We start from the raw sequence: 23,940 nt of genomic DNA, 5'->3' as shown, positions 1-23,940 counted from the left end.
TTACAGATTTTCCTTTATAAAATAGTCATTTATATGTAAAATTGATTTATAAACTAATTATTTCTTTGCATACCTTTGAAGGAAGTTTGATTCAAATAATCTTTTGCTTTTTGTAGATTAAATTAATGTGATCCCTAAGCAGTGAATTCACAAATCCATTTATACTAGTTTTGTATTTATATAACATTTTGGGGCTTTACTGTTAAGGAATCCTTTTCATAATATCTTTCTAAACAGGACATTTTTAAATATTTAAATTCTACAACAATGAAAAATAACGAGTTTTGTATGTTGCCAATGTGACCCTTTTATATCACTGAAGTACATATTTTTTATTTTTTTTTAATTAACGCAAAGTACGATTCATGTATACAAATATATTTTTCAATTTTTATTTCTTCAGTACTATTAATTATTCTCAATTCGTCAATTCTAATTCTGAATAAAAATGTTTGAGAATAGAAAGGGACGTCCCTCGAAATATACAACTGGCAACCCTGCCATAGATTTGTAAATAAGGTTCGCGGAACTAGCTGATGTTTACCGGTTTTTCTGCAGACAAATTTTATTTATAAAGACGTGGTGTTTAATTAATGTTTTTGATGATTCGAGGTGACTTGAAGTAACTAAGCAATGGATACTAAAATGGAGAAACCAGCTGAAGAAACAGTTGAAAGTCCCAGTAATCAAAACTTACAGACAGTCACTCCTTTGACCATAAAATTAGAGCCTATAACTCCTAAATCCAAAAAGGATTTGGAATGCTCAATAAAAGGTATGACTCCAGTTAGTGTAAAATTAGTACCCATTGATTCAAAGGCTCTAAAAATGATTCGAAGTAGCACAAAGAAAGCAAAAATTCCCATTGATCCTGTTACTCCCAAAGCAAATATTGAATTTAGCTTAGAACTGAAGAAAGTAATTAATGAAAGGAATATATTAACATCGAAAACAAAAAAGGTCGTATTTGATGCACTGGATGACATAAAAAATAAGACCGAGGAGGAAAGTAGAAATTATAAAAAGAATAAAGCACTCTTAGAAATTATTAACAGTGAAATGAAATATGTTTCTCAATTAGAAACAATAATTAATTATTTTATGAAGCCAACTTTGGATAGAAAACTTTTAAAAAAAGATGATTATAATATATTGTTTGGTAACATTGAAACTATTTACAATATTAACAAGCAATTGTTAGAAGAATTGGATGAGGGGCACAATAATGTTGCTAATGCCTTCTTAAAGTTTGCACCTTTCTTTAAACTATACTCAGTTTATGCCTCAGAATTTAAAAATGCCCTCAGAATAATTCAGGTAAGTTAAATAAACAACAATTTAATTTATATTTTTTATTTCATTTATGGCATATTATAATGTATATATAAATAATATGAATATTTTAGAGTGCAAGATCCCTAAATCCAAAATTTGCTTCATTTGTTGAAATGCAAGAAACTCGACCAGAAGTTCAGAGCAAATTGTCATCATTGTTGATAACACCTATACAAAGAGTTCCTCGATATAAGTTGCTGCTGATGCACCTCCAGGAACTTACATCTACTAAAGAAAAAGAATACAATCTAATAGTTGGTATGTACAATTATTTTTTTATTTAATATCCTTTCATAATTTTATATCAATTACAGAATGTCTTGAAAAAATAGAAGATGCTGCTGAGCATATCAACAAGGTTGTTGACAACCAAGAGAATGCTCAAAGGTTATTGGAATTGCAAAGGTGCTTATGTAGTGGGGAACCCAATATAATTACGCCCGGCCGAACCCTTAAAAAAGAAGGAATCTTGATGAAAATGTCCTCTAAACAATCTCACAGTGAAAAACTATATGTTGTTCTTATGAATGACATAATTATGTTTAATAAAATGAAGAAAGATGAACCAAAAGTGAATTCATTGAAATGTTCTTCAATATTTCCTTTAAATAAATGTAAAATTGCTGAAATACTAGATAAAGGATGTTTTCGAATAAACTGTCAAGATGATGAGATCATATTATACCATGATAAATTTAATGAAACCAAAATGTGGATAGAAGCGTTAGATAATGCCATTCACAATTACATAGAAGATAGGAAAACTTTAAGAAAAGAAAGCTCTTCAAGAAGACCAGTCAAAAGAAAAGATATACTGGAGTATAATGAGCCATGTGTAATAGCAACACCTATGAAAAAAAGAAAAATTGATGTAAGTACTGTAAATAAACTATATTCCTACTGTTAAAATGTTTTAATGTATAATTTTAGGGACAACATTCATTATTAGGAATACCAATTTCTGGACGGAAATCAATTCATCACCATGACTCCCTTAAACCCAGTTTAGGGACACCAGCCAACCAATTAAATGGTAATCCAAATTTGCACAAAGAGTTGTATGTATTTGGAAATCCAGGAAACACCAATAATGGGTTTAGGTTTACTAAACTCCTGGGGGACGTTGGTTCATCTATAAAAAGACTTTTTGGGTTTAAGAAAGAAAGAAATTGATTTTCATTCTATTTTGTATGGAGTCATACATTTGTATACTTTTATAGTATTTACTTATCAAATGTTACTCAAAATAACATATGTAAAATTTGTATAGGGTCAATAAGTTTCAAAGAGATAACATTTAACATAGGTATAACAGTGCATCTCTGTGTTTACTATTTAAAAGTGGTTTTAATAAATTCTTTCAATGTATCAATTTTCACTATTTTTCAGCAGTAAAATTTTAGACTTTCTTAGCAATTTTTGTCAAGATATGATTTAATTTGTCTGGATGCGTCATATATTATTTTGAGTAGTTTAAATTATCTGATAGATTTATTATGCAGCATGACTTACTATTTTAAAATTACCATTAAGTTATTGAGAATGAGCAGAATAATGTGAAGAGAGTAGACCCCTTGAAGGTGTACTCCAGAAGATGTTTTTTTTTGTTGATTTTAAATCAAAATACTTCTGGTTTTTATCACATTCCACGTATATATAAAATGTTTGTATTTATTTTTTATATTTTTTTATACATTATTTTTTTTTAGTTTGATAATTATGTCTAATTTGTATTGATAAATCATACATGTGATATTGCTACACTGTTACATACTGATTTTGTACATAAGTAGTTTCTGTGAGCGTCCTTATTTTTATTAAGCGACGAATTTTTTAAAATTTGTAATGATTCATTAACAGTTAAATAAATGTAATCTTATCAAAGTGTTATTTTTTATATTTTTATTGAAGGATTGTGGAGATTATCTTTCCAAATTCATATTTTCTTTGAACATGAATTCCTTTTGGTTTTGATGATGACAAATCACCAATATTACTTTTCTAACGAGAGAGGCTTGAACGAGAGAGATGAAATTTTGCTCAAAAGTTATATATGTTACTTATAGAACATTTTGTTTGTAAAGCACTACAAGTAAATAATATTTAATAAATACAACAGTGTTATAACTTAACTATATATTTAGAGATTTATGCGAAATTTTCTTCAACGTATTTCTGGTAGACCAAAATTCCTTGCCATGTTTCTTGGACGATTGGTAAGATTCTAGATGCTGGGGGGTTAAATCCATAGGAACCTCCAGCTGGAAGTTCAATTGTGTAAGCCAATTCTACACCGCCAACACCTTTAACCCAGTCATCACTACCACCAGCGGCAGCGTACAACACATTGGTGGATGTACCGATGGTGTAAGAAGTACCGGCAACCGCCTTGATGGCAGCGTTAACTTTGGTTGCGAGAGACCTCAGAGTAGCTTCGTTGTCTGGAAGAGCGCTGGTGTATCCCCACGGGTAGAGCAGGTACTGACCGTAACTGTGGAATGTAAGGTACAATTTGATAGAATCGGCGTTAGCAAGAACGAAATCTCTCAACGCTTGAGATTCGAGCTCTGAGAATCCTTTGGTTCCGGCAAAGGTTTCAGAACATTCATTGCTGCTGGCGCCGTTTTCCATCCAGTGGAAGTCGAAGTTTCTGTTCAAGTCGGTTCCGTAGCAGTAGGAGCCGGGCTTGCGGTTCTTTCTCCACAAACGTTCCTGCATTTAAAGTGTGATTATTAGCAACTGTTTCCACATATAACTTAATTAATAATTTACTTACAGAAGTGTGTGTGTAAGAATAGCCGTCGGGGTTGAGTATTGGAATGATGTACCAATCAACGTTAGCGAAGAGAGCTGCATTGTCAGGGTTTTCAACCAGTTGATTAATGATGTAAAGGGCTACTGGTGGAGCTATCCATTCTCTGGCGTGGATGCCGGCATCTACCAAGATAGCAGGTTTGTTACTACCTCCGCTGGAGATTTTGATCAGAGGAATAGCTCTGCCTCCATAAGTTGTGCCAATGCTCTTCACAGAAACTATATTTGGGTAATTGGAAGCCAATGAGTTCAAGTAAGCTATGATCTAAAATAAACATAGATAAATTGTATTAAAATTTAATCAATTCTTTCAACGTATTACTTCATTATAAGTCATGAAGGAAGTGAAAGACGCATCAGCCTTCAGGTCTCTTGGTTTTTTGGCCAATTCCTCATCTTCAGCGCGTACCACACTGCAAGATTAAAATGAGTGAACTTCATATTTTAATATTTTATGATACTTACTCTTCATAATTTTGAATGATAACTTTATATTCAATTTTTTGAAGAGTCAACACTGATTTGAAACCAACCATTACTTCTGGAGCAACTAGGACGGTAATAGGCTTGTTAAATTCTTTGGGAGCAGCAAAGAAATCAAAGCCGGGTTTGTCCAGGAATTGCATCACCAAGTGCCATTCTGGCTGATCTTTGGGTGTAATTTCAAACAAGGAATATCTAGAAATAATCAAAATTATTGGAATGTATTTATCACATTTGTTTATGTGTAATTTTTAATGGCAATTTTCTATCAAAATTGTATTAAATTAATTAAAAACACGATATTGTATCACGTATCACATTTTCAATTAATTTCAAAGTACTTACCCATTGTATTCTTTCCTATTGGCAGTCGCGAGGCCTAAAAAGGCCACAAGGAGCACAAACTTTAATTGCATGATTACAATTGAGTTCCAGTAATACGTTCATCGACTATTTATACCTGTTCACATTTAATCTACACTAAATTAGAATATTATCTTACGTTCTATGAGTTTTGATGGATTGATTTATTGATATTAAAGGTAGACAGTTTAACTTTAGAATTTCAGATTTACAAATATTATTATTTCTATTTATATAATTAAATTGTAATATATATTACAATTTATATTTAAGAGTATTGATATTATACATATATACATATATGTAATAATATTACCACTGTGGTAAAATTAGTTTAATTAGTTCTTATTTACTATTTTTTTATGAAAAAAACATAATATTTTAATCAATAATTGTTCAATATACTTAAACAGAAAAAGAAATAATAAAGATTGTTTTTATACCCCCTCTCAAGGATTATTATATGATTTTTTATACTAAAAATTGGGAAAAAAATATCAGTATGAAAAATGTTAGCTAGAACTGTGATTTTAAAAATTTGTTAAAATAGAATTATAAATAAAAAAGTTACAAGAGTGACTAAATTTTGAAGGGACTATATATTATTGTAAATGATTTAAAAAATATGTAATATTAAATTGATGTCATTGACACAGTATGATATGATAATGTTTATTTAAAATTAACGGGACTTTTAACAACCATATCACTATTTTAGTAAACTGGTATATTTAAATTTAAACGGAAAAACAACTCATAAACAAATGAGGCCATTTTGATATAATGAAATATAGTTTTGTATCAATTAGTATTAACAAACACATTTTTTAAATTACATTTTCATTGTTTGTATTACATGTAGAATTGAAAAATCCAAAATATACAGGTTGTTTCAATGAAGGTATCAATTCCTGCGAAACCAAAAATGAAAATTTGCTCAAAGCAAATTAGAAAATTAGTTCAAGTCAAGTTATAATTGATATAGAAATATCAAATAAATATTTTTTTTTATTCTTCACAAATTTCTAACGAATAAGTTAAGAGAATGTATACGATAAAATGAGCCATTAAATGAGAATTATAAACAATAGTTATTCCTTCTCAAAAATGTACACATTTCTTTCTGTAAATCTTTGACTTATTATTTAAAATGAAACAATCAGGATTAAGAAAAATAAATGTCGCTTTAGTCATGTAAAGTGTGTCTTCAGAAAATGTATGTTGTAGATAAGATTATTGATTTATGAGGTACTTCACCAATTTAATTTTGTTTGGTTTTAATCAATATAATCCAGATAGTTAAAGTAATATTTGAAATCATGCGAAAAATGTGCCAATAACAATTCTCAGACAAGTTCGTTCTACTTCTGAGTAACAATTTATTAAATGTGGACTAATATTTGAAATAATTATATAAAAATTTAGTAAAAAAAACATCCGTGTCATTAATTAGGCTGACCACCTAACCACTGATGATGATATGATGATCGTATGATTCATGAGTGTATCCAATTTGTATATTATATACACGTATAGCACACTCGAGGCATGCTTGTCTTAATAATTTATGCATATCTATTTACTCGAACCTTATGTATCTCAATATTTCAAAAATACGACGGGCCGGCGATAATAAATTTCGAATGACCTTTCCGTCGTGGCAGTAAGTCATCAGCGTCTGTGGATTCAAATAAAGCTCTGGGGTGACATTTCCCCTCTAAATGTTAAAGCCGCCCGTGTCTACCCTGGTACGTGATCTGTGACTTCATGAGCAGTTGGCCCCGTTTGCTTAATATTTTTGATTCATTAATTTAGATTTATAACACAACAGATGATTTTTTGAACTGTTCACGGACGCGCTAGTTTCGACGTAAACTTTAGTTGGAAAATCAAGGTTTTGTACAATTTTACGACCTATAAAATCACTTGCACCGTGAAGCGGCACCGGTTCCTATTAATTTTTCACCACAGATTACGCTCCCAACCCCATGAATTATTCCCTGGGCTTCGCCTTTTTGTTTGATGCATTTGGATTTGTATGTATTTAACAATTCCAGGGCTAGGAATAATAGAAAATGGGTGGAACGGCAAAAAATTGCTTTAATATGTTAAACAAGCGCGGAGATATATATAAAATTTACTGAATCTACTGAAAAAACTCCCTTATATCAGATTGAATTTTTTTGCAGTAGAGACTTGTCCAATAAAATATATAGTTCGTCGAGCAATTTCAAATTAATTTTATAATGCACCTCGAACACATACAGACAAATTTATTGAAGCGTATATCGAAAATGAAAAGATACATATCGACATCATCGTGGTAATACGTTCCGAAAGTTCACGCTAACTGTCGTATAAGGGCACATCAAACAAACATTTAAGCGGTATTTTCCAGGTGGCATTCCGACATCTTCTATCTAGCTAAAGATGGGATGTCGTCAATTTTTATGGAGTCGTTTCTGCAACTATTTAGATACGGACTCGCTTTTCAGAGGTTAAAAGGTGAATCCGTAGGGTACGTTGCATTCTACATATGTACAGTCACATCTAAACAATTTGAAAACGAGAAATATAGATATGAAAAACTCAACTTCTTGCTACACCTTGTAATGGTGCTACATTGCTTCTCTAACAAAGTTTTTTGGAACAAACATTTTTTATCTTAAATTATGTTGGTGAACATATACTATCACTCATATGTATGTACATCAACAAATTAAAAAACATAATCATTTTATTAAAAGAACAATTCTTTTTAATTTAAATTAATTTTATAATTAATAAGTGTCTAAACATTTCGTACCTCAATTTATATACGGACATCTTTATTTACGTAGTTTTTATACAATATTTTATTTCGGACGGAGTTCATAAGTAAAGCAACCAAACCCTATATTCAATATAATTGATTTTATAATTTTTTTCTATGCCTGACATCGTTCCTCAAAGCTAAAAATGCCTAGAATTGTCCATTTAACGATACAAATTAAACAACAAATTGTAGAAAAGTTTCGAAATGGTGAACAACAGAGTAAAATTGCAGTAGATTTAAATTTAAACAATTCGATCATTTCAAGAACGATTTTCAATTTTAACAGAAGGAATACACTGGAAGGAGTTCCCAAAAGAGGTAGAAAACGCAAAACTAACAGAGCTGTGGTCCATAAAACGAAGACTAAAAAGAGCTGGTCTTTATGGTAGAAAACCAACAAAGAAGCCCTTCATTTTTGCAAACTATAGAGCAACGAAACTACTATTTGCAAGAGAACATGTGAACTGAACATGGGTATTGGAAGACAATTTTGTTTTCCGATGAAAGTCGGCTCCAATTATTCAAATCTGATGGTATTTCATAGGTGAGGGGACCAATTAATAAAAAGTATAATCCCAAGTACACTAAACCCACCGTGAAGAATGGTGAAGGAGACGTGATGGTTTGATATATTTTTCTGTGTTTCGTATGGGCTCACTGGTTAAGTTAGACGAGATACTGAATCGTTTTGTTTATCGTGACATTCTCTAGAATCATATGCTTCCATTTGACGAAGGTAACATCAGTTTAAGGTGAACCTTCCAGGACGATAAGGATCCGAAACATATGTCTAAGTTAGTTAAAGAATGGTTCACTTTTAAAAGAGTGCGTGTCATGCCTTGGCTAGCACAAAACCCAGACCACAATCCAATGGAAAACTTTTGAGAAGAAATTGATCAGAAAATCCCTTCAAAAAGACTGTCAAATATGAAAGAACTATACGAAGAAGTTCAAAATCAGTCGAAAGATATTTCGAACAATTATATTGAAAAGCTACCAATATCAATGACGAAAAGGTCATAACTGACAATAATATTGATATTTAAGCGTTCACTTTTATCAAGACAAACGAATATTTCTAAAGTTGCTCTACATATGAGCGATAGTGTATATGACTAGCAAAATTCTAAATTTATCTAATTGATAATATTTAGGTTCTTCCTTCAAATTTCCCAAATTAGATATGAATCAAATTTTATCGATCGTATTGTTAATAAATTAAGTTACTTGGTATTTACATTATCAATTGTCATCCCGTTTTTAAAACATTGAAATTAATCTATTGGCATTATAGTGTCAGTTTTATGGAATAATTTATTAATATGAATAATTATTACTCTATTATTTAAATTGTAATAATAGAGTAAGTAAAAATAATGCTTACTGGTCAATATATTAATAAAATAACACAATATATATTATTGTATATTATATATTATAGTATACACGTGTAATAAATTAAAATTCCAATTAAAAAATATAAATAATCAATACTTACTATAGTTCTAATTATAGCAGAGACAAATATCAAGTAAATCCGTTCGCAATCAGTAGTACAAAAATATTATGTTATGTGATAAGAAAATGTTATTAAATATATATTTATCTTGTACAGGGTATTAAGGGCTTTACCCTTAGATGGGGCAATGGATAATTATGAAATCTTTTGTACAAATATCATTTACGGCTGAGAAGTCTTTGACCATTGTAAAGAATTTAGGCATCTGTATAAAAAGCCTGTATTTCCGTCGTCTTAGCTGGTACGGTGTGGGATACATATTGCTCCGAGAGAACCCGGGTGATCATTTAGAGTAATGACCACGAAAACGACTACGAGTGTCAATACTGTGATGCATTGCTTTCAGGCATTGTTTCAGGAAATCCCAGCATGACAGGCAACGGGCTGCTCAAGTACAACAGCTCTGGGAGATGGCGGTAGGTCCACCTTTTATTTAAATCAGAAGTAACATGACCCCCTAACGTTACGTTCAAGACACGGTTGGTACACATGTCCCAGTCTACTTTACGATCCTTAATAAGCCATTGTTTCCGTAAGATAATGCACGAGTGTGTTGGACTACTTTAAGGATAATCAAATAGATTTGCTATCCGATAGGGACAAACGATTGCAAAATTTGTTCCATCCTCAAAAGATTCCAGTGACTCTTCACTACACAAACAGTTGCACAATACCTTTTTTATGTATAAAATGTATTACTAACGACTGAACACACTTGAAAGTGTACTCAGACGTTAATCAATGGAATTTCGTTTAACGTATTTATGTCTCAGACTGTATCAGTTAGATATTATCGTTCCTATCGATATGGACTTTTATGTCGTCTTCACTGCTTCCATACATGCGTACATACGTATGTTTATGTGCTTAGGGTCAATATTTCCATAAGAAAATATAAATGTCATGACGATCTTATTTTCAAATGTACCCTTACATGCTGCTGCAAGTATTATAAAATATTCATATGCGGTGAGGAAATGTTTGATGTTTCCACAATATATTTGTATATTAAACATCTTACAACCCGGATATGTGATGCTTTCATTCTTTATACAATAGTTCAATAATAACAATAATTATTTGATAGTTTTTCTTGTATTATATTGGTAAATTGATAAATATCAATGTATAAGTTGACAACAAACCACTAAAAATAAAAATGAATATTAATTATAGTTATTTACTTTAGATTATTATTATTTTTTACACGAGTTTGACACAAGCAAATTGCTGAAAGGTACTTACTCCAAATGGTTATCAGTCTATATACCACCAAATCATTTCGAGTGAGGGTAGCAACCACCAGAAGACGAATTCTCGGTAGTCGATTACAAAGTAGATCTTTAGGAGTACCTAGGCTTTTACACAGACACAGCACATCAAGTTGGGAATTGGCCCATATATATCAAAATTGCCTTTTTCTTCAATGGTCAAATGTTCTTTTTTGAGGAGTCATTTTGCCAGTGTGGCATGTATTGTTCCACATGGGGGAGGAAGCGTCTTATTTTGCTTTGGAATCATGTATGGAAAAAGAACTTACTTGGCACAAGTTCCCGTCACACTAACTGGACATAGTTACCCAGATCCTATGTACAACCAATACGAGAGGAGCTGGGTCCCTTTTCGTATTTATTTATCTATGTTTTGTGACGAATTTTTTAATGAATTTTTTAATCAAATGAAAATAAATTCTTTAACAACCCAGTGAAAGTCCATCAACTGCATTAGTATTACAATTCATGTGATAAAAGAACACAAACAGGAACAGTAATTCAACAAAAATATTTGCAGTTCGATTCATTCAGTATTTATTTACTGGTTGGAAAATCTTTCGACATATTACGAATAGAGAACGAGTTTCCAAAAGACAGCACGCATGTAGAGTGTTTCCCTCGGGGAGTCAAAACCTATTGAATGCGACATATGGTTTTATTCCCACGAGTGGATTGCTCAATTAGATGACCAATAATTTTAGTGAAATTGTATTGAAACCTTTGAGAGTTTCGTTCGAACAGTTTCTAATTGCAACTTGTACACGTTTCAATGAACAGTTACCGATTTGCTTGGAATATTGATTATAATCAATACAATAGAGTTTATTTAACCGACTGTAGTTTTATATGTAACTTACTTTTATGTTCTTTTGTACGAATTATACGAAAATAGTATTAACAATTAATTAATAAAAAAGCTGTGTATATATATATATATATATATATATATATTAAAATGTGACATATAAAAGATGTAGAAGTTATTAACGTATATCTAATAAATGCTTATAGAGATCTGAGACCATCGTGTAAATGGTGTATGTGGTTTATCTAATTAAACTAATAGTAGTGGAATGACAAATGTAAAACAATCACTATGCACGGGATGCTTGAATTGCTGGGATACAATTTCACATGATAACAAAGGATATAATTGAATATAGAGAGTCTAAAGCGTACTCCCAGTTCTTTACCATTGGAACAAAGAGCTTCTAAGCAACATCACCAGTGGCTCTAAGTTATTAATTTACTCAAAACGTGGCCGGAGGCGTTCGAGCAAATCCGAAGGTATTCTTGTTCATTAATAATTGGAATTCATACAGGACAATTCCTCAAAGCTTTCAATATGGATTTAATTAAATAGGTGTATGATTCAATTAATAAAGTCCTATTGATTTAATATGAGATTGTTGTTACAGCCCGAATTATCTATTGAGATGCAGATGAAATATCTCAGATTATGTTTGAAGATGTTGTCTTCATAAATGGAGCGTTAGTAACTCAATCAATCAAGTTTGGGATTTGCATACGTTTAGCAGTTATTCCCGAATGCCTTCGGCTGTTTTATTACATTATGTAGTTAATTGTTTCAAAACTTTCCGCACGGTAATGCACAGTAATTTACATAGAGATACATTTTTCTTGCATTTCGGTGGTTTTAATACAGTATCAAATGCATAAGTTAATTTGTTCACGGGATACGCTCTCAAAAGTTACAAAAAATAAGCGAGTATGATGGTGCTTTTTATAGAGACTAATTGTGTGAAAAGAGGATGTCTGATAAGTTAGTTAACAGTTGCACATAATTATTGTGATGTCAAATTGTAATGATAAAGGAAGAACTGCGAATTTGAACGTTATCTGCATTTTAGGGAGGATTTCAAACTGACAGACTAATTTCCTCCTCACTACCGGTCAGACATGCGAATTTAAATTACAAAATTTGTACAATAATTGACTAATTAAAAACGGCAGTAACACTTACTAAACAAGATCGAGTATATTTATAATTACCCTTTCACTTCAAATTACAAGAGGCAGTAGCGTAGTTTTAAAATGAGAATATAAAAAGTTATTTCATTTTTTTGTGAAGACTTCTTTAGTCGCGTGGGGCACTTTTTGGTAGGAAAAAATCTTATGGATTCGCGTCACCGACATGTTCATGAATGGCGCATGCGCAGTGTGCTGTTAATAAATTCAGATAAAAGGAAAAAGTTGTTAACCTCGGTTACTAGACCAGCAAACTATGTGTCTGCCGTAGTTTCAAGAAGTACCCGAAAACTAGACCTTAAGAATAAAAAATCCTGGAACTGGAGGGTGAGTTACAGTGGTACATTTGGGAGCATTTTGAAATCAGGTAAAATTTTACTACTGCAGTGGTTTCTTTAAAGGCCTTCAGCTAAGCCGGAAATGAGTTTGACGCTAATGTCTATTACTGCCTTGAAAGTGGAGAGTTAATGGAGGAGAATGCCGTCTGAAAGGAATCTCTATATAGAAATATTCGAAATTTTCAGGATCATCTTTATTTCTGATGTACTTTAAAGGAAAGAATCAGAGCCCAATTCTCTTACCATTTGTTACCAACGCGCTCAATTTCGTCGAAGAGTAATGAATCTGATATATGGTATATCTATACCAAATATCGTGGGGGGTAAGTTTAGAAGGTAAATTTCCCAAATAATCTTTCAAGATCAGTATTGTAAATCAAGTGATCGGTTGTACATATTTTGGTTCCAATTACAATCGAAGAAGGGATGTTTATTAAGCAAAAGTAAAACATACTGGTTTTTTATTCCGTCAACAAAAGTGTGTAAACTCAAAATTAGCCTTTCCTAACAAATAATAATAGATTTAATGTATTTTAGAAGTGAGAGCATCTTTAGCCGCGTTGGGCACTTTTTGGTAGGGAACAACACAGTGTGTTGTGGATGGGTGATATCTTGTGCATTCGCGTCACCGACATGCTTATAGCACTATATCTGTAGCTATACAGTTGGTGTATAGTGCTATGTATATCTTATAAGTGAAATTGAATGGATTTAGTGAAAAATTTATTTAAATATGTCCAATGATCGAAAACTCAGTACTACAAAACATAAAACGAGAATCGATGCAGCTTTTACGCGATACTTAGATACATTTGAATCAATTTGTTGAAATTAGTAATGACAATGATGCAAACAATTAAAATAATGTTAAAAATCAAGTACATTGAAATTTAAGTAAATACAAATACTATTCATAAGTAATATGATTGTATATTAATCGTTATTTCAAATGAATTGTATTTATATTTTGTCATGATCATGTTCTGCCCTTAATATATTTAAAAAATAAAAAACTATATAAACATACATAAAATTGTTGCTCGGAGTGTCAATAGATGTGAAAACCAAATTGATGTTGATAAATTTATTCAATCATTATGAATTTTAAAATTTTAATTCTAAAAGTAAAAGTTTTCACTTCTATCGGCAGTCCCTTTAATTTTTTTTTTGAAAATTCTTATAAGTAAATCACAAGTTTCAAGAGGATAAAATTTATTATTTTATATACAATATTTTTTTCTGTCTACTCTCTTACAAATCGCAGTATCGAATGTACGAGAATACACATATTTGAATATAAGACTATGAATAAAAATTTCGCTTTCGAGTTATTTATGATCAAAGTTGGATTTTTAATAAAATTAATTGTTCTTTCTTGTTATAAAATGATTTATCTTTTTTGTAAATTGATTAATTTCCTATAAATGTTGATATATATGATTTTGTGACAAATAGAATGAAAAATACTTGAATATAATTCTAAAGAAACAATTTGTTGCCGCACAAAAAGGCTTTTGGTAAATTATTAGGAAAATGGTGTTACTTGACTAAATTTATGTTTTTATATTATATTTTATTATAATTTTTATAAATAATTACTCACTCAGTCTATAGAAATAGAAATCTAGTGTCAAGATTTTAATTATGTTTGTATAATAGTGGAGTAATTTCTACCCTCTCTTTTTAATTTAGTACATTATATTTCTACCTTTATATTTTAATAAAATATGTACAAGAATGTACATTCTTGTAGATGCCTCTTATTAGCTTATCCACAAATTTTTGAGGGGTATTATTCCATTCCTCAATTGCAGTCTGTATAGGAGGCCTGGAAGACTCAGAGTAGCATAAAAGGACGACAAATGAATCTGGATAAGTAGTCACATACCAACTGAGCATGGTTTTATATCGAGGGAAAGTATTGGCCACTCCATTCTTTTGATTTCAACAACCTCCTCTTGTACTGATTGTACATTAAGTCGAATTATAAGATCTATGTAAATTTGTCCAATCATTGTATCGAGGTAGTTCATCTTAAAGCATAACAATGTCGACCACTTCGATTCGTTGCTATGTTCCTCTTCCTCTCCAGACTAGAATTTGACGAAGAACGATCACCGTTTTAGTTCGATAAAAAAACATTTGACCATTGGAACAAAATCTAATTTTGATCAACATCGGTCCATTCTATTATTGATGTTCTATGCCTTAGTAATAGCAGTAAAAGGTCTTTAAGAGGCATTCTTCATTTACATACATACAGTAGGAAAAGACCTGTCTGAATTTGGAGAGAGACATCATGTATGAAAGAGACAGTAGAAGTTTGTCTCGTACTGGGAGACTACTGTTTCTTTTGTACCTGATGTCTCTTTCAGGATTCATATGGATCAAATTCTTTTCGTACTGTATACAGTTTGTATTGAATTTAAGCAAATAACTTCATTATTTACAAGGTGACGAAAGACTTCATTTTAACCTATGACAAAACAGTTAAATTACTCGTACACAGTGTGTCTTTATGAATTGTAATTATTCAAAATTTTCATTTCTGATCAATTTACCGGGTCCAAAACATAAATGGCCTAAAGCATAATGTGCTTTATAAATAAGAATCGATTAATTAAAAAAGGGTCCACAGTGAGTTAATGCATGTGCGAAAAATTTACGTATGTAACGGGCACTTGAATAATTAAATATGAATTTACGGTGGAGTAATTTTAACAGAATAATTACAACTCAGCTTTTCGTTCACCTGAAAATTAACTTTACTCATGTGTAATTTTAACGGAACGTAGGATCACACTAGGAAATTTAGAACCACGTATCTTAATTAATGTTAAAATTGATTAACATGTTGACAATTTCTCTAAATATTAAAAAAAAATAATAAAGCTAGTTAAGCTGATATACATTTATTTTTGTTTTAAATTATGGTGTATAAAGAAAATAAAAAGAAACAAAATAGAAATACTGTGAAAAATTTTATTTTTACTTTAAAATTGTTTGATTAAATTACATTTAATTTATTTGTTAATTTAAGTATACAACAGCATCCAGTGTTTCAAGGGTTGAAATTCTTGTTTTAGGTTGGCCAGTGAATAGTCCAGATCAAAATCCAATCGAGCATGTTTGGGATCACCTGCAGGGATGAATAAGAACCTGTAATTTTGCCTCAGTCAGCCTCGATGAGTTGGGAGACGTTTTAAATGAAATAACTACGTTAGAAATCTTATAAAGGACTTCCCACATAAAATGGGGAATGTCATTAGAGCCAAAGACCAGAATTTAAAATGTTTCAACTGAAGTTATGAGCGTTTTTTTCTCAATTTGATTTTGGTGATTTACTGTTATTCTCATTATTTTGTTATTTTTTCTTTAATTTTAAATTTTAATGCAATAAACTTTTATTAATCTTCCTTTGCCACTTCCGAATAGTTTTAGAAGGTAAGAATAATAATATAAATCAATTATGCGATACTTTTTGTGACGAGACGATATTTTATTTTTATTTACACGTAATTAACAATGTGGAACTCGAATGATCGATATTCGATATTCGATATTCGACATTCGATATTCGAAATTCAATATTGGATATTCCATATTCGATAAAACGAAAAAACGAAAAAAGGGAAAAAAGGGGAATAAGAGATAAGGAAGAGAAAACAAGAGGAAAAGGGAAAGAGGAAATATAACGAATAAAATAAATATAAAAAATATAACAAATGTAACAAATAAATATAAGAAATATAAGAAATATAACAAACATAACAAATATAACAATTATAATAATTATAACAATTATAACAATTATAACAATTATAACAATTATAACAATTATAACAATTATAACAATTATAACAATTATAACAATTATAACAATTATAACAATTATAACAATTATAACAATTATAACAATTATAACAATTATAACAACAATTATAACAATTATAACAATTATAACAACAATTATAACAATTATAACAATTATAACAATTATAACAATTATAACAATTATAACAATTATAACAATTATAACAATTATAACAATTATAACAATTATAACAATTATAACAATTATAACAATTATAACAATTATAACAATTATAACAATTATAACAATTATAACAATTATAACAATTATAACAATTATAACAATTATAACAATTATAACAATTATAACAATTATAACAATTATAACAATTATAACAATTTTAACAATTATAACAAATAATATAATAAATATAACAAATATTTTTAAAATATATTACCCTTCCACCTTTGTTTAAATATTAAGCATTTTAAAGAATAAAAACATAAAAAATGTATTTTTTAATATTCACATTGGGTCAAGAAAATAACTTTTTTGGGTGAAGCACTGCCTCACCTGCCTTATTTGAGTAGTCTTAACTGTAAATTAGTGTATTATTATATAGATGTATATTATAATTTATAAAATTTAATTGTTATATATAATTACTTATCTTTATAGCATTTCACCACATTTTATTTCATTTTAAAATTAAATATTTGTATTTTATCAAGAGAATAAATTTTTTATAAAATAAGTTTATATGACTCAAGTATCTATCTATTTGTGTAGTTAAATTTAATAACCGCAGCAGAAGTCGTAGTTCGTAAATAAATTCAACGATATGATGACGGTATTTGTTGACCGGTACGTTCCGTAAGTTTGTTGCGAATTAAAGGAAGTATAATATTAATTTCGTTGGAACTAAACATGAAATGTTGAACAACATACTGAATAATAAAGTGCCGGACGGCGTGCTTTTGTGGTTGCCTAATAGGAAAGAGGAGTTCGGTTGGTTTTGTTGAAGTGGGCAGCGGACACTTAACCACAACATGGACTATCGCTTTGTCTCCTCGCGTATAACAAAGCAAAACCCTCCGGATATTTGATCAACTACCATCCGAATTCGGATATGGAAATTGTGACATGATCTTTGTTTTATTATGTCAATGCGACATGTGCACATTGTCCGAATTAAACTGCTTATGTCCCAATAATTTAATTAGCTTGGCGGTCAACAACTCGCCAATTTTCATGTGAAATTCCATAATTTCAACCCAATTTCCTAACAGCTAGTCTGCAGAATTTATAACAAGGGTTTAGATAAATTTCGTGTCCAAGCGGACCGTGTCTCGTAAATCGTAGCTTTCTGATTTACTCGCACTTACTCTGCAAGTATAAATTTTATGGTGTAGGTATTTTAGTTTTGCTTCATTTTAGTTAGTAGTTTCTTATTTATTTTTAAACATACTTCTCAATGAAATAGATACCATTAATTTACTTAAAACAACAACATTATTTAATATTGTTCGATTGAAAACTATTTGATTCTACTGAATTTTGAGAGAGATATCATGCGTGACAGAGACAGTAAAAGATTGCTGTATAGCTGCAGATGTACTGGTATAAGCATGTCGGTGACGCGAACACACGAGATTCCACCCATCCAAAAAGTGTCTAAGGCGCACAGCACACTGCGCATGCGCCACGCATGAGCATGTCGGTGACGGGAACCCTACCAAAAAGTGCCCAACGTGGCTAAAGAAGTTTTCACTTCAAAAAAATTTTATACGAGCAATTAATAAAAGTTTAGCAATAACTTCATATATTTGAAATATAAAAGTATGCAAAAAAACATTATTCAAATTGTTTTTATGGCATCTATTTATATTTATAGGTAACAATACTATATTTAGATAATGAACATGTACGTCACAATAAAACAAACAAGTGTGTTAATCACGTGGCAATTAAAATTGCTGATATACGTCTAGGATCTAATTAAAATGCGAAGATAAAGATAAAATATATTATTTAGCATCAAAGTTAGCACCGCAATTAAGCATCACATGAGAACGCTCATATCTTTTGAGTTTAAATGGTATGCAATTAATAATAGGTGTTAAAGTGTAGAAATATTATTCGCTCTAATGATTTTATAAACCCCGTTCATGGGAGACACTATAATTTAATAATAATCCTTGTAATATTAGGGGACATTTTCAAAGTGATTTTAATCACAGCAATACGTCTGGCCTAGGGCATTTCTTATGTTTTGTTCTTTCAGGAAGTCGACAAATGGGTTCTTATTACTTTGAGAGAACTTTTATCAAAGTAAAGTTTATAATTAATTTTAACCTAGAGGCTACTTTTAATAATGTGTTCCAATATCTTTGTCAAGTCAAGCTTTTTATTTGCCAGATGAAAACCATAGATGTGTAACATTTCACATTCTACTTTAACAAGTTTCTTGCAAGAATTTCTTTTAGAAAAAACTCTATTATTCTTCTCTTCAGAAAATGCATTATTAAACCTAAGTGTTTCCTTAAAATTAAATTTATATTCGGAACGATTTAAACACTTACAAGAATATAAAATGTTATGTGTGTTTTAGACATGTATTCTTCAAGTTATTAAACAAGTTATAATATCACAAATTATTGTAACAACGTAATAGGTAAAGATAAAGGATGGCCAAGTCATGCAATTAATAATATTAAATGTTAATTATGGCTACTGTATATCATTGTTAATGAACTAATGTACTATATTATCATTCCGATAGTACAAATTATTGAACCCACAAGTGGAATTATATTATTCATTCTTTATGGGTTATAAATTTTAGATCGTCGTACAGTTGGGTTAGTCTACTTTCCGCACTTGACATTTATGTCCAATAAATAAAATATAAAATATTATTTTTCTTAGGCGTCCTTTCTTTTAATCCTTAAGTTTTCCCATGCGGGAAATAATTCGAAATTGAACACTACACTATTGCTGAAACATTCAGCAACATTTTCTTAGAAGAAATTCCCAAATTACATAAATAATTTACTGCAAATGTTTCACCTCTAGTTGTATATCTTTCCCTTTTTACTGGGCATATTTGATAACCCTTTCTTTGCCAGCTTTTTTCGACTAAATTATTAAATTTATCATCATAAGAGCACGAATGAAAAGGTGATTGTACAACTTGGTTCATTTACACTGTCGCTCATATGTAGAGCAACAGATTAAAAAATATAATCATTTTATTAAAAGAACAATTCTTTTTAAATAAAATTAATTTTATAATTAATAAGTGTTTAAGCATTTCGTACCTCAATTTATATACCGATATACGGTATATTTACGTAGTTTTTATACAACATTTTATTTTGGACAGGGTTCATAAGTAAAGCAACCAAACTCTATATTCAGTACAACTGATTTTATCATTTATTTCTGTGCCCGACGTCGTTCCTTAAAGCTAAAAATACCTAGAAGTGTCCATTTAACGATACAAATTAAACAACAAATTGTAGAAAAGTTCTGAAATGGTGAAAAACAGAGTAAAATTGCAGTAGATTTAAATTTAAACAAATCGATCATTTCAAGGACGATTTCCCATTTTAACAGAAGGAATACACTGGAAGGAGTTCCCAAAAGAGGTAGAAAAGGCAAGACTAACAGAGCTGTGGACAGGAAAACAAAAACGCTTGTTGTTTGCGACACTTTTAGAAAATAAACGAACTCAATATGTTGGTGAGTACCATAAAACGAAGACTAAAAAGAGCTGGTCTCTATGGTAGAAAACCAACAAAGAAGCTGTTCATTTCTACAAACTATACAGCAGCGAAACTACTATTTGTAAGAGAACACGTGAACTGGACAGATGGGTAATGGAAAACAATTTTGTTTTCCGATGAAAGTCGGCTCCAATTATTCAAATCTGATGGTATTTCATAGGTGAGAGGACCAATTAATGGAAAGTATAATCCCAAGTACACTAAACCCACTGTGAAGCATGGTAGAGGAGACGTTATAGTTGGGTGTGTTTTTCTGTGTTTGGCATGGGCCCACTGGTTAAGTTAGACGGGAATACGGATCGTTTTGTTCATCGTAACATTCTCTAGAATCATATGCTTCCATTTGACGAAGGTAACATCAGTTTAAGGTGAACCTTCCAGCATTACAACGATGACATACGTCTAAATTAGTTAAAGAATGGTTCGCTTCTCAAAGAGTATGTGTCATGCCTTGGCCATCACAAAACCCAGACCTCAATCCAATGGAAAACCTTTGAGAAGAAATTGATCGAAAAATCCCTGCAAAAAGATTGTCAAATATGAAAGAACTCTACGAAGAAGTTCAAAATCACTCGAAAGAAATTTCTAACGATTATATTTAAAAGCTACTAAAATCAATGAAGAAAAGGTATTTAGTTATTAAAAATAATGGATATGCTACTAGATACTAAATAAAATAAGGCTAAATGTACGTAAAGTTGTTTTATTTTAAAGTTGCTCTACTTTTGACCCTTGAATACTTTTCAAATATTAATAAATACCTTACTAAACTCACTAATAAACAATTATATTGACGTATTGTTTTTATCAAATATATTGCATAATTGACAATAATATAGATATTTAAACGTACACTTTTATTAAGAAAAATGGAAATTTCTAAAGTGCTCTACAATTCTGTACTAGACGTGTTTTAATTTAACTTTGTGGACATAGTTAATTAGAGCAGTAGTGGCCACATCTATAACTTAAATAATTAATAACGTTATTGAAACGCGTCCAATGCCCAGCGAAGAAATTTTCCGGGGGATTATGGCAATGACGGGATAATATGAATGATTGATGTGTTGTTCCATAAATTCACTTCGTTACAAAACAACTAGCTCCTTAGTGAATAATTCATTACGATGATATACAAAATTTTCCCGTTCTGTCAGTGATTGAAACATTTTCTTTGATTCGACTATTTGTATTCATGTATTTTTCGACTTAATATTTATATTGACTATTGATCAAGGCTAACGCAAAATAAAAATGGGAAATTTCTTATCAAATTAATTAACTAATTGAATTGTGTGTAATCAACAATTGTGATTAAACGTGAATAAAGGTTGATTAATAATAAATACATTGTTAAACACAAATTCCTGTTGGTCGACTCCAGTTAACATTTACCGTTTAATGTGTGAGCAATAGACAAAGAGTGTCGTTAATGCCGGATTAATTTATTTAGCGTATTTTATGTAGAGCACTTTGTAACTCTTATATGCCGGTTACCTCGTGTCAAAAACCACCCTTATAAAACGCAGTTGCTCAAGCAAGCAGGGTCGTAGGTCCTCACCTGCTTTCAGCTCAGCCGTCCCCTAATTGGGGCACAGACATTATGAGGGTCCAACATAAACGAGATTTCGCTGTATAATTAATCTAAATTTGAAACCTATGTAGTGAATGACGTCCACTTTTTGAATCAAAACTTATTATTTATTGAGTATATTTTTTTATAATAATCATTAATCAATTTAATAATTATAAAAAAATCAGTCGGTTTCTAAAAAATTAATTAATTAAAAAGTTTAAGTTGAAAATTTTATAATCCACCCAGCATAGTTCCATTGTTCTATAAGAGCCTAATGTGGAACTACTTAATCTTTCAAACGTAGATAAAAATATCATTGGCAAAATCCGCAAAAGAACTCCTATTTTGGGTCCGTGTTAAACGATAAAAGTTTCTACTTAGCTTAAGCATCTTATACTTCACTTTCATGGATAATCCGCTTAATAAAGTCCGTATAGACCATTCTTAATATTTACTGTAGTCGGCTTACTGCTATGATAATTTATGTACCTTGATGTTTGATCTCCTTAAACACTGCACGGAACAAACAACTTTTTGTTATCAAACCCTCAAAAATATTATATGGCTTATCCAAGGGAAAATTACGAAAATTAAATATTTCCAATCCAAATTGGTGTACACTATCGCTCATATGTAGAGCAACTTTAGAAATTTTCATTTGTCTTGATAAAAGTCTACGTTTAAATATCCATATTATTGACAGTTATGCAGTATGTTAGGTAAAAACAATACATCAATATAATTGTTTATTAGTGGGTTTAGTTGGGTTTTTATTAATATTTTAAAAATATTCAAGGGTCAAAAGTGGAGCAACTTTTAAAATAAAACAACTTGGTGAGATTTAGCCTTATTTTATTTAATATCTAATAGCACATCCATTATTTTTAATAACTTTTAAACACCTTCTTTCCAATATAATCGTTCGAAATTTCTTTAGAATGATTTTGAACTTCTTCGTAGAGTTCTTTCATGTTTGACAGTCTTTTTGCAGGGATTTATTTTCCAATCAAATTCCTCTCAAAGGTTTTTCATTGGATTGAGGTTTGGGTTTTGTGCTGGCCAAGGCATGACACGTACTCTTTGAGAAGCAAACCATTCTTTAACTAACATAGACATATGTTTCGGATCGTTGTCATGCTGGAAGGTTCACTTTAAACTGATGTTACCTTCGTCAAATGGAAGCATATGATTCTAGAGACTGTCACAATAAAAAAACGATCCATTATCACGTCTAACTTAACTAGTGGGCCAATGCCAAACCCAGAAAAACATACCAAACCATAACGTCTCCTTCACCATGCTTCACAGTGGGTTTAGTATACTTGGGATTATACTTTTCATTAATTAGTCCTCTCACCTATGAAATACCATCAAATTTGAATAATTGCAGCTGACTTTCATCGGAAAACAAAATTGTTTTCCATTGGCCATCTGTAGAGTTCACATGTTCTCTTGCAAATAGTAGTTTCGGGTCTCTATAGTTTGTAGAAATGAAGGACTTCTTTGTTGGTTTTCTACCATAGAGACCAACTCTTTTTAGTCTTCGTTTTATGATACTCACCAACATACTGAGTTCGTTTATTTTTTGATTTATGCGGGATGCGATGACAAAAGGGTCGCGAACAACAAGCGTTTTTGTTTTCCTTTCCATAGCTCTGTTAGTCTTGTCTTTTCCACCTCTTTTGAGAACTGCTTCCAGTGTATTCTTTCTGTTAAAATTAGAAATCGTTCTTAAAATGATCGATTTGTTTAAATTTAAATCTACTGCAATTTTACTCTATTTTTCACCATTTCGGAACTTTTCTACAATTTGTTGTTTAATTTGTATCGTT

General features: G+C 30.6%; 2 protein-coding genes across 3 annotated transcripts in view; one reads left to right on the top strand and one right to left on the bottom strand.

Annotated features, from left to right (window-relative positions):
• The first annotated feature begins 339 nt into the window (after positions 1 to 339).
• LOC109597537 (putative protein tag-52) overlaps positions 340 to 23,940 on the top strand; it is a 96,426-nt gene continuing 72,825 nt past the window's right edge. Inside the window, exons 1-4 of one of the 2 annotated variants that reach the window (XR_007547339.1) lie at positions 340 to 1,317; positions 1,407 to 1,593; positions 1,650 to 2,206; positions 2,266 to 3,127. Coding sequence is in view for 1 of the 2 variants with exons in the window: in XM_049963500.1 (XP_049819457.1) it covers positions 634 to 1,317; positions 1,407 to 1,593; positions 1,650 to 2,206; positions 2,266 to 2,508 (1,671 nt within the window). In the remaining variant the exon portion in view is untranslated. Of the gene's footprint in view, positions 1,318 to 1,406; positions 1,594 to 1,649; positions 2,207 to 2,265; positions 3,226 to 23,940 lie in introns of those variants that run through there. The other variant, XM_049963500.1, reaches the window with a different exon arrangement.
• LOC109597539 (carboxypeptidase B) lies at positions 3,478 to 5,048 on the bottom strand. The gene is made up of 5 exons (XM_020013256.2): positions 4,978 to 5,048; positions 4,615 to 4,827; positions 4,472 to 4,562; positions 4,112 to 4,414; positions 3,478 to 4,047 (listed from the first exon to the last, which is right to left on the bottom strand). Exons 1-5 carry the CDS (start codon positions 5,046 to 5,048, stop codon positions 3,484 to 3,486), a joined length of 1,242 nt encoding a protein of 413 aa, XP_019868815.1. The 3' UTR covers positions 3,478 to 3,483.

The sequence above is a fragment of the Aethina tumida genome, chromosome 2, assembly GCF_024364675.1.
Source record: "Aethina tumida isolate Nest 87 chromosome 2, icAetTumi1.1, whole genome shotgun sequence".
In the NCBI taxonomy this organism is placed as follows: Eukaryota; Metazoa; Arthropoda; class Insecta; order Coleoptera; family Nitidulidae; genus Aethina; species Aethina tumida.
The sequence above is the reverse complement of the archived record's forward strand: the minus strand, read 5'-3'. Positions and strand labels throughout refer to the sequence as shown.